The sequence below is a fragment of the Hipposideros armiger genome, unplaced genomic scaffold (assembly GCF_001890085.2).
Source record: "Hipposideros armiger isolate ML-2016 unplaced genomic scaffold, ASM189008v1 scaffold_88, whole genome shotgun sequence".
NCBI lineage: Eukaryota > Metazoa > Chordata > Mammalia > Chiroptera > Hipposideridae > Hipposideros > Hipposideros armiger.
The window spans coordinates 3,641,068-3,652,728 of NW_017731438.1; the positions used below are offsets into that span (position 1 = coordinate 3,641,068).

The 11,661-nt window shown below is 45.0% G+C and overlaps 1 protein-coding gene across 2 annotated transcripts in view; it reads left to right on the forward strand.

The window, feature by feature from the left end:
- The first annotated feature begins 5,083 nt into the window (after positions 1 to 5,083).
- Positions 5,084 to 11,661, forward strand: part of ANKRD16 (ankyrin repeat domain 16) — a 13,338-nt gene continuing 6,760 nt past the window's right edge. Inside the window, exons 1-3 of one of the 2 annotated variants that reach the window (XM_019644549.1) lie at positions 5,084 to 6,005; positions 7,829 to 8,049; positions 9,481 to 9,523. In XM_019644549.1, the coding sequence (XP_019500094.1) occupies positions 5,662 to 6,005; positions 7,829 to 8,049; positions 9,481 to 9,523 (608 nt within the window). In that variant the 5' untranslated portion in view covers positions 5,084 to 5,661. The remainder of the gene's footprint in view (positions 6,006 to 7,828; positions 8,050 to 9,480; positions 9,524 to 11,661) is intronic. The other variant, XM_019644548.1, reaches the window with a different exon arrangement.

An 11,661-nucleotide genomic window follows, 5' to 3' on the forward strand; every position in this document is an offset into this window, starting at 1 on the left:
CCACTGCTCCCCACCACACACACACACACACACACACACACACACACACACACACTGCGGCAACCTGGGCCCACCTTAGATTGTTATGGGATTGAGAAATGAACTCTGATTTTGAAGTCATTACATGTTTGCATCTGTCACAGCAGCCTAGCTTACCCTAACCATTCCTGGATCATTTGAAATTAATACCAAATAATTTCCTATCTTCTCCTAACTTTACTAATCATTAATTTACCAAAAAGTTCTCTAAAACTTGCAGGTTACAGGCCTAAATGACAAAATGAAGATAATAAATTCCTACAATTCCTGGAGGAAAAAATTACTATTAAAAAAAAAAATCAAGTCACTCTAGTACAAGGTACCTGACTAAAGAGGTTGCCCATAACAAGAACCACAGAGGGCAGCCTTACTTATCTAGATAACTCACTGAGTCACCTAACCTCATCTGTTAGCTCCTCACAAGCCTCTCACCTTTCTCGGAGGAACTCTGTGAAGATCATCAAGTATACTTTCCCTCTTGTGTTTCCTGTGGAGACAGCGGAGGTGCACTGCAATGTAGCCCATTACTACAAGGACTCAGGTACTTCACAGGTCAAGTTACCACCTGTGAGACTTAACAGCAAAATTTAAACACAGCTAACGGTGTTACTCGCCAATCCCAGCACAGGAGAAAGTATTCATTCCAGCCAGGAAGCACTTTGCCTGCTGCAATAAAACCACCCTATCACAACTATTTGTATGGATGTTTAATATGTGTCATGTACAAATTATTATTACTACTAGAGTATATTTTATTATTGTATTGTTAATAGTTGTTTGTGTGTGTATTGATATGTCTTCCACCCCTGGATTAAAAGCTCTACAGTCTGGTGGGAGAGAGGAGCGAGGAACTCACCCAACCCCAGCACAATACTGCTCCATAAATAACTGTCGAGTAAATGAACAGTTGCACAACTATAGCACTTCCTTCTAAAGAAGTTTAGGTTGTCTTCCTTGGCTTTGAAACCCTATGCCATCTTAGAGCTCCTAACTGCTTCATAGCTTTTTTTCACATGTTCTCACTTGATCTTTGCACAATCCTACGATTGTGCCATGATTAAACCAGAGCTCAGAGAAGACTTGTCTGAAGTCACAACACTGCTTGTAGGTGACAGAAGGTAGGTCTTCTGACTCCCCATGTCCAGTGTCCCTTCTACTATAACATTCTCCCTTCCATATCCAGAAAGATTTCAAGCAGCTTCTAAAGACCTCAGGTTTAATTTCTAGGTCACTTTTAAAATCGTTGTGAAATGGAATAACCAAAGATTTAATAAAAAGCAAATATTTGGAAGATGTAACAATAAGAAAAATATCACTAAATCTTGTAGGTTCAAAATGGAAAAACTTCAAAATACTTTGTCCCCATTAACTCTAAAATAAACAAATGCACGAGAAAACACTACAGTGCTAGATAGCCCCTTCCCCAGCACTCAGTCTTCGTGCAGAGGCCTTCCCCAATGCCACAGCCTACTCCTTTGTAAACCCCAAAGGTCTAGGCTTCAGGCTCAACGGTCCTTAGATCGCCTCATGTCCTGCAAACATCTGCCCCTGCTTTGGAGACACATTCACTTAATAAACTAGGATGGAGGGAGCTCCTCTGTGTATGCTTCCCACAAGGAAAAGAAGGAATGGTGAGTAAAAGGAAAAACACGAAAATGAACATTATCTACAGAGTAAAATATATTTTTATATATTTGAAAGGCTTCTACTGTCAACTCATTCCACCACCACTTTTAAGTATCTACTATGTCCAAGATTCATTATAAACACCGTGAGGGCTTCTTCTCCTGGTATCTCTAGTATCAAATGCTATTGGGTTGCCGGAAAAGTCATGACGTATTTTATCTATGTTTTTCGTTGTAAAAATGAGTCATGACTTTTCCGACAACCCAATATTTTAGACTCTGAACATACAAAAATGAGTAAGACTTAGCCTGCCCATAAGGCAGCTACAAAAACAAACACAAATTACTGTACATAAGGCAATATAAGTTCTACACAAATGCACATGTGAAGTGCTCTGGTAAAGAAAAGTAAACAGAAAAGTTGAAAAAGGCTTTATGAAACATTCAGCCTTGAAAGATGACTAGGATTCAGTATGGCAAAGGAAACAATATGTGCAAAAACACGGAGAAATAGCACAGCATTGGTGTGGCAGAAGTTGGGTTTCATTAGGACAAGAGGGTCATGGATGGGGGACAAAGCTGGAAAAGGAATTTGGAGGCACAGACAATAGAAGTCCTTAAATACGTGTATAATGCTAAGGAAAATGGGCTCTAGATGATTCAGACAATCACTGAGCTTTTAAGCAGTGTCAATGCACAATCAAATTTACACATTAGAACAGTAACTCTGGAGGTAGGGTAGAGGATGGGTAAACACGAAGATTGTCAGGAAAACAAGGCAGAAATTCACTTTACTAACCAAAGCAAGAGTTGGTAAAGGCCTGAGAGCAGCAGCAACAGAAACAGGGAGAAGGAGAAAATGAAGATCAGTAAGTCTTTTTTGACAAGACTGGAAGAGAAAGAGTAAAGAGAAAGAACAAACATAACTGGCATTTCCAGCTAGAATTTAATGATAATTTCATGTTAATTAGTAAAGGAGAAACAGTGTTTTTGTTTTAATCACTTTTTCCTGGAGTGAAGGGAGGAGGAAAGTTTTCAGTTTTGAAAATAGTTGTTTGTTTTGTTTTAATGTTATCTGTGGAATGCCAGGTAAAGCTCCAGGGGGTACTTTGAAATATAAAACTGGTCCTCAAAAGGCATGTGAATGACAGTTGGAGACATAACATTTGAGATGCTTTAAGATTCTTCTAGGAGTAGGCGATTCCACAGCTAGAAGGGCAAAGACAGAACCAAATTCAGTCTTCAAATAAAATCAACCCAGGAAGGATAGAGGGATAGGATAAGCAGAGAAAAGATGACGGCAACAAATTTGAAATTAGAGTGATAAGTCCAATACCAATAGTTTGATGCTCCCACACTCAGATCACAGAACATGTCAAACGATCATGATACCAAAGACCACAACTGAGTGCTATATACATAACTACGAAATACAGCATAAGATAAAGGAAAAGAAGCCAAGTAACAAATCACAATGCCAGCGTGATTGCATGCGAAATGGGACAGTAAAGGCCAGACCATGAACTCCAAAAGCCTGCACAAAAGAAATGAGCAGCCCATCTGGGAAATCAGCAAGACCCCAGAATAGCTCCACCCCGTTAGCTTACTGTACACCAAGCTTTTGCTCCAGAAAATCACAGGGGCTGTAGAGAGAGTCACATACATTATCATCTAGTTATCTAAAGGGGGATACAGACCAAAATACGTTTCTAAAGACAGGAGAGGCAGAGTTGCATTTGACACCAGTTAAGTAACCAATCATCTTTATTTTAAAAACATTCTATCCTACTGTGCATCTATGTATTTCAATTTTGTTTTTAAAAATAGGAAAACTGGAGGCATAAGGCAAGAGAAGGCGGGGTGATTTGTAATTAGGACGGAGGTGGGGTAGTGCATTAGCAGCAAAAAGTGTGAAGCTATCAGATGCTTCAACTCCCTTTTGCACTGACTCCAACAGCAGCAGAAGGAACAATGCTTGGCATGTTCTAAAACTTCATGCCTTTCAAGGCACTTTTATGCATTCCCTCTTTTCGAAGTGGCAAGATACAACGGAACAAAAACTTTGGAAAAATTGATACTGGACCTAGCTCTGTCTCAATGACTATCCATATTACTCAGGAAGTTAACCTGATTCAATCTGCTCACTGGTAAAATGGGCTTGTTTTCAGAGTCCCATACCAGAGGCCTTTTTTCATTTTATCTTCCCTAATTTATTTTAGCACAGAGCCAGGCACTAGCAGACACTCACTAGGTGCCACCATACTTCCTTCCCTAGGATTTCATTACCTATACTTCGGTGACAAAATCACTAACTTCTTTAGGCCTCAATTTCTCCACCTGTGATGATGCCTTACAGGGTTGTCTGTCGATAACGTAATTAATGTAAAGTGCTTTGTAAACCACAGAGTGCAAAAAAAATATGTAAAGTGCAACTGTTTATAGAACTGGCAAATAATAGCTACTCCCATTTTATCTCTAAAGGAACTGAAAACACCAAGAGGTTTTAAGTACCTAAAAAGAGTTCTATTACCTAAAAAGATCAGAGAAAAGTACTCAACACCTACCCAGATCCCCTCCATCACTCCACAGAGCTCGCTCAGATCTCAATGTATCCTCCACAAGCTTAAGGCCTTCCCAAATCACCTTAATTTTCTTAATATTCAGGTAAGGGGGAGGGAGGCTACAAATGAAAGAGGCAAAAGAACACAATAAATAATGACTTGCCCAAGGTCAAAACACTAGAGTAGAAAAGGAAATGCTGGCTTCCTGGCAGCTGAGACCACATCCCCCGTGACTCCTACAACCACCAAGAAACGACGAGCTCCTCACTTCCCCGGCGCAAGGACGCAGTGTGGGGGCGCCCCTTAGCCTCCTGCATGCACACCCCGCCGCTCCTCTGCAGCTCGCCGGCCGCCAACAGCCCCGGCCCCGGGTCCCCACACCCCCGGCCCCGGGCCCCCACACCCCCGCGGACACTCTCCCCGCCTCGAGAGGCCGGACCCCGGCTCAGGACCCCAAAAGGTTAAGTGTCCACAGCGAAGGGCCCCGCTCGCGCTCCATGCCACGTCAGCGCCTCACGCACTATGGCCCTCCGGACCGGGGCTCCAGCCACCGCCGTCGCCTCCGGGCCTGGGTCGCCCGGCCTCCCAGTTCCGGCGTCCCCAGGGCAGCGCGAGCCGAAGCAGGCCTCGGACTTCCTTTGACAGCTCCGCCCCGCCGCAGCCCCGGGAAGAGCCCGCCGCCGGGGCTGATGGACTTCTCTCGCGGCCAATCAGAACACGTAAGAGGAAGGGCGCGCTGACGGACAGCCCCTGCAACCAATCGCAACGTGCTCCCTGAAGGGGCGCGGCCACCGCTAGCGGCCCGCCCCGCCCGTGCTTCCGCTAGGGTGAGGAGGCGAGTGGAAACTTTCCCAGAGTTCCTCCGAGCTCCGGGGGACCCACGGAGAAGATGCGATAGGGCGGGGGCTGGCTGCAGTTGGGTCGGGGCGGGGCAGTGGGTCGGGACGCGCGGGGCCTCACTCATCCACGAGGGCCGCGGCTCCCTGGTGAAGATACGGGTAGCGGCTCCCGGCGGGTTCCTTCACTGGTGTCTACGCGGGCACGGAGCTGCCATCGAGCCGGCCCCCATTGGGGCCACTCACCTGTGCGGGCCTCGCGCTGGCCTCCTCGTCCGGCCGCACTCAGAGCCGGGGCGGGTCCTGCTGCGGCGCGGAGTGAGCGTGGGTCCCGGCGGGCACTGGGCGGTACTCGACGGCAGCTCACTCACTACCTAATGTTTCGCAGCAAAATGAAATGAGCAGCGCGTCCGCGAGCACTGCTACTCCCGCACCCGAAGCGCGCGTTCGCCCCGACCCGCGAGGCAAGTTGTTCGCTGTGGGACTTACCACACGCCGCATAGGGAACCGCGGCCTCTCCCCTTGCCAGGCCGCGCGCGGGGCGGTCCCCGGGCGGGGTCCAGTAGGTCCACCCCGCGCAGGGCAGAGCTGGGGGCTCCAATGCCCCGCTCGGGCCCCGTGGACATGGTGGCGCCGGGGGACCCGCGGCGACTCTGTAGACTGGTGCAAGAAGGCCGGCTGTGCGCCCTGCGGGCGGAGCTGCAGGGAGCCGGGCGCGCTGGCTGCCGGGGACCCGCCGGGGACACCCTCCTGCACTGCGCCGCCCGTCACGGGCGTCGGGACGTCCTGGCCTATCTGGCCGAGGCCTGTGACATGGACATCGAGGCCGCCAACCGAGACTACAAGCGGCCTCTGCACGAAGCTGCCTCCATGGGCCACCAGGACTGCGTGCGGTACCTGCTGGGTCGTGGAGCCGCGGTCGACTCCCTGAAGAAGGCCGACTGGTAGGTGGCGGAAGTTCCAGAAAAACACCCCTCCCCCATTTCCCCGCAGAATTGTAGGTTCCCGTGTACCTTGCCCCTACAGCATAGCTTCTCAAACTTACCCTGAGGGCACATTGTTCCTACCCTTAGGGGTTAACTGTTTGGTTCACGCAGTTGCTTCCCTTTGTAAAGCAGAGAACAGTAGAGAATATGATCAAACAGAATATAATCTTTCACACAATGAATTGTCTGTACTACATATAGCATGAGCCCTAGAAAGCAAAGTTATTCTGGGGACATCTAGCTAAATGTCACCAATGGCATTCTTTTAACTTTTTCTTTTGAAATAGTTATAGGTTTACAGTAAGTTGCAAAGAAATGTTCAGGGAAGTCCCATGTCCCAGGCTCCCTCGTCTCCGCCAAAGTTAACATCTTACACAGTAACTACAGGCACAAAACTAAGAAATTGACATTGCTACAAGCAATATGCTTATTCACATTTCTCCAGATTACACACACACACACACACACACACACACACACACACACGTGTAGCATTGCATAACCACCTCCACAGTCAAAGTACCCACCTGTACCATCACATAAACCAATTACATTTTGTTACGTCTACGTTGTTTTCAGTACTCACTATGTTGGGCTCCTTAGAGGTTCCCGGCGTCTTAAGATTCATAACATAATGAAGTTCCTTCCTGCAAGTAATTCCTGATGTGATATAAATAAGAAACACAGCAGACAGCTATATACAGCAGTTAAAATGCATCTTGCATACTGGGGAGGTGAGGAGGCCTGGTTGTGTTTTGAGGGTTGCACTTTGGCTGTGACTAAGCACAAGACTGATTTTCTTGTACTGCTGGTAAATTGGTCTAAAGATACTTCCAAGAGTCAAAGACCTCGATACTCCTCATAGCAATTCTGCCGATAAAGAAATAGGCTCCTAAAAACTAAAGGACGAGGTTCATTTGATTATGCATTTGGGAGGTGTAGTCACAGTGAGACATTTTTGCCTATTCTCACCTATTTGGCTTTCTAAAATATCTTGCTTGCTTTCCCAATCATCCTGCCTTGCTCAATATTCATTCCGTCTATGAAGCCCTTCTTGAAGATTCCAGCTTTCATTTACCTGGGTTTGTCCCTCTTACTTTCTCATTCACTATCATTATTACATTACCAAAAGAAAAAAAAAAAGTTGGTAATTCACTAATGTCATAGTAATCTGAGAAGACAGGTCCTAGATGAGACCTTACGGGTCATCCAAGTATAGTGAACTCCCACTATGTGCCAGACATGGGTTCTAACCCTGGAAATTAGGAGGAAAACAAGACCTACCCTTGCTTCTCAGGAGTTGGTGCTCCCTCATTTTGCAGATGAGAAATCAGAAGCTCATGGAAGCGAAATGGCTTACCCCAAATCATTAATGTAGGAGAAGAGGAAGACCAGAGCCACCTCCCTTAATATTAATGTTGTTCACTCCCATTGTTGTGGACACAAGTCAATTGAGAAACTAATCACAATTTCATTTGCTTCACCAATGTGTGCTTCCTCTTATGGCTAGGTACTATGTCAAATACTCTTTTCAAACTCCTTTTCAGCACAATTTAATTCAGAAGTGTACCCACCTCCACTAGGCGTGCCTACATCACAATCATTTTCACCCAGGGTCCTCACAGCAGGCAGAGAAGATGCTAGTCAAAGCTGCTTTCCTGCTTCCTAGACTCCTGAATCTTCTAGGATTTCCGTCTCTGCTGAGGATATGCATTTTCTGAAGACCTGGTCGCACACTTCCAATGCCCTTTCATCTAACAGCTTGTTCTGTTTCGCCTTAGGACTCCTCTGATGATGGCTAGCACAAGGAAGAATCTCGAGGTGATCCAGGTCCTCGTGGAACATGGTGCCAATCCACTTCTGAAGAACAAAGATGGCTGGAATAGCTTCCACATTGCCAGCCGAGAAGGTGACCCTTCCATCCTCCAGTATTTTCTCACCGTTTGCCCAGCTGCCTGGAAGACAGAGAGCAAAATTGGCAGAACACCTCTGCACACGGCAGGTATGGCCCAGAGCTGTGCAAGGAGGCAGGTGTGTGTGTGCGGCCTGCTGCCCCAGCACTGAAGAGCTCTGTTGAGTTTGAATTACCCACAGGGAACGGAGGGCAGGGAATAGGAGCAGCTTTGGAGTATTTGGGCATACACTTAGTTTAAGCTAATGTCACTTGGTACTTAACATGTATCCTTTCTTGTATTAGTTCACTTTTCATGCATAGCTGTCTTATCCCCCCCCCTCCCCCCAGGCTAGTTAGATGGTAAACCGGTTCTGTTTCTTACTGTCTTTGATCTTGGGCAAAGACCTTAGTCTCTTGAGCAAGTTTCCTCATTGGCAAGATAATGATGGCAATGATGTCCATGTCACAAGGTTGTTATAGGGTTTGAGGAGCCAGATGTGTATAGATCCCTTAGCACAGTGCTCGACACATCATGAGCATAGAACTGGCTGCTGCTATTTTCATGATCATTTTCACATTATTATTAAAGGCAAGAGGAAAAGAGATTATTTATATTTATTTATATATATATCTCCTGAGCAATACCTACCACATTGCTAGCCATTTAAATAAATATAGGTGCTTATAATTAAATATCTGGGTCTGAGTATATTTTACTTATCTGGTGATAATATCAAATATAAATTTGGGGTATAGTTGTCATTGTTTGGAGTGATTATCCTTAACTCTGAATTATTTGCTCAAATATTATTTTATATTAGTAAAAAACAAAAGTGCTATGACATAAGATGAAGTGGATATTAAGGAGCTCAAGAGTCCAGATAGAAAAGAATCTTTAGCCTTCTAAATAGTACATTGAATTAGAATACAGACTCTAAGTTACCTAAAAATCAACACCTGTGACATGATATAGTTTAGGAAATATGCGTACAATTATTCTAGCTACAGTGGACAGTGACCAAGGAATCCTTTTTAAAACTTTGCAAGTGAGTGGAAAATGTTTCTCTGCTCACGAATTGTTTGACTAGCTCCCCTGCTTTTCTGAAGCAATAGCACCGAGTCATTTACACAAAAATAGTGGGGAACAGATAGTCAAAATCTTTATTATCCACTGTAGTTATTTTTAGTAGAATTAAATTCCTGGTTATTTTGTCACGGATTACTGTTAGAATGTTTTACATTTCCTGGGCAAAAGCAGATTAGGGATTTGCAGCATAAAAAATGAGGAGTTAAAGTTAAGATTAAACATTTGCCATGAAAGCGCTCATAATGACAAGACAGTCAGTGCTGGCTATGTACCTGTTCAGTAAAACCATCCTTCGTTCCCACTTATCCAGCTAAATTTTTATTAGTGTACCTAATTGAATTACTTCTTCCTGTAAGTCATAGCTAAAAGATGGGGCAGAGACAGGTGCCAGGAAGAAAGAAGCATTTTATACATGCACTGAAAAGCTCTAATTCTCAACTCTCTTCTCCCAGCAATGCATGGCTGTTTAGAGGCAGTAAAGGTGCTTCTTCAGAGGTAAGAACAAAACAGCAAATTGAGGAAAATATTTGCTAATTATGACAGAGCGTTAATATTGATGCTATATAAGGAGTCCAGACAAATTGTTCAGAGAAAAACTAAGGTACCAAAAGAGAAGTGAAAAAAGGACAGAAGCAGATAACTCTCAAAGCACATAAAACAAAAATAGCTAACAAACAGGAGAGGAAATCATCCATTTGTCTATTCATTGAACAAATATTCATCAATGCCTAATATGACCTGTACCAGGTGCAGGGGCTACAGCATAAACAAGACAATGTATTGGGTAGTCAGAAAAGTCATGACGTATTTTTTCTCTGTTTTTCATTGCAACAATGCATCATGACTTTTCCGACAATGCAATAGTTACCCCCTCATGGAAATCAGATAATGTGAGTCTGGGGCACATTACAAGGAACTGCAGGATCCCTGCAGGAGGTCTTCCCAAACTTGGAGAAGACCCAAGTTGCCCGAGAAGTAAGGAATCTCAGCCCCAGTGATATCTAATCTATGACCTAAAGGAGGCTGAGAGTGGAGGCAGGGAGCATTCCAGACAGAGGTGACAGAGCCCAGAGAAAGCTTAGTGCATTAAGAAACTAAAAGAATGGGCCAGCTGAGTGGCTCAGTTGGTTAAGAGCTCACTCAAGAGTGCAAGCTCTGAGCAACAGCAGTTTGAGTCCCGGCCCTAGCTGAGCTGCCAACAGGTGGCAGGATGGCTCAGCTTAACAAAAAAAAAGAAAGAAACTAAAAGAAGCTCAGTATGTACTCAAGCCTAGAGTGAGGGGGAGAATGGGGCCAATTGAGGTTGGAGAGGGAGGCCAGATTTCAGTCAGGTGGGAGGAATACTGCAGACCATGGGAAGGATTTTAGATTTTATTCTAAGCATATAAGATGCCATTGAAGGGTTTTAAGAGGGGAATGGGTAATAAGTGTGCATTTTTCAAAGATCCTATTGTTGTAAAATAGAGAATGGATTGGAGGGGGAGCAAGAGTGCTGTGAAATAGGTGCTGTGAAAGCTATTTGGAGACTATTGTAGTTAAACAGCAGAGGAATCATGGTAGCTGGACTAAGAAGCTGACTGTAGGTATGAAGAAAAGACTTGGAGATACTTAAGTGGAATCAACAGATCCAGATGAATAATTCGATAAAGGGAATGAGGGAAAAGGATGGTCTCACTTAAGCAACAGGTGATGGTGCTGTGTCATCTACTGAGGTAGTGAACCGCGAAAGAGGAGCAGGGTTTGTGGGAGAAGATGACATTTTCACTTTTGGACATGTCAAATTGCATGTACCTGTAAGACATCCAATTAAAGACATCAAGGGGGAAGTTACAGGCACAGATATGAAGCCCAAAGGAGAGGTACAAATGTGGGCCTCATCAGCATAGAGGTAGTGATTGAATCCATAAGTGTGAAAGAGATTACCTAAGAAGACAATTTATAGTAAGAAGAGCGGAGGGCTTAATGTAGTGCCCTGAACACATTGCTTATGTGTAGGATTTGCTACTGCAAATTGGAACATACTTGGTTGTCTGCAAATTTATAAATATTCATTCATTGAACAAACATTTTTATTTTTATTTATGTATTTATTTTTAAGATTTTATTGGGGAATTGGGGAAGGGGAACAGTGTTGCGGAATCGGGGGAAGGGGAACAGACAAGTTGTTGTCCTTCAGTCTTAGTTATGGAGGACGCAGCAAGCTCAGCTCCAAGTCCAGTCGCACTGCCCAGCTCAAGGTACTGTTTTCAATTAGTTGCGGGTGGGTATAGCCAACATCCCATGCGGGAGTCGAACCAGCAGCCTCGTTGTTAAGAGCGCATGCTCTATCCACTGAACCATCTGGGCAGCAGTCAGCTCAAGGTGCCGAGTTCAGTCTTAGTTGCAGGTGGGCGTAGCCACTATCCCATGTGGGAGTTGAACCAGCAGCCTTGTTGTTAAGAGTGTGCGCTCTATTCCCTGAGCCACCCAGGTGGCAGCTCAACTCAAGTTGCTGAATTCAGTTGCATGCGGGCATAGCCCACCATCTCGAACAGGCCATCTTGTTGTTAGGAGCACATGCTCTCACCAACTGAGCCATCCTTCCACCTGTTGGTAGCTCAACTCGACACAGCTCACTGACCCATGTGGGAATC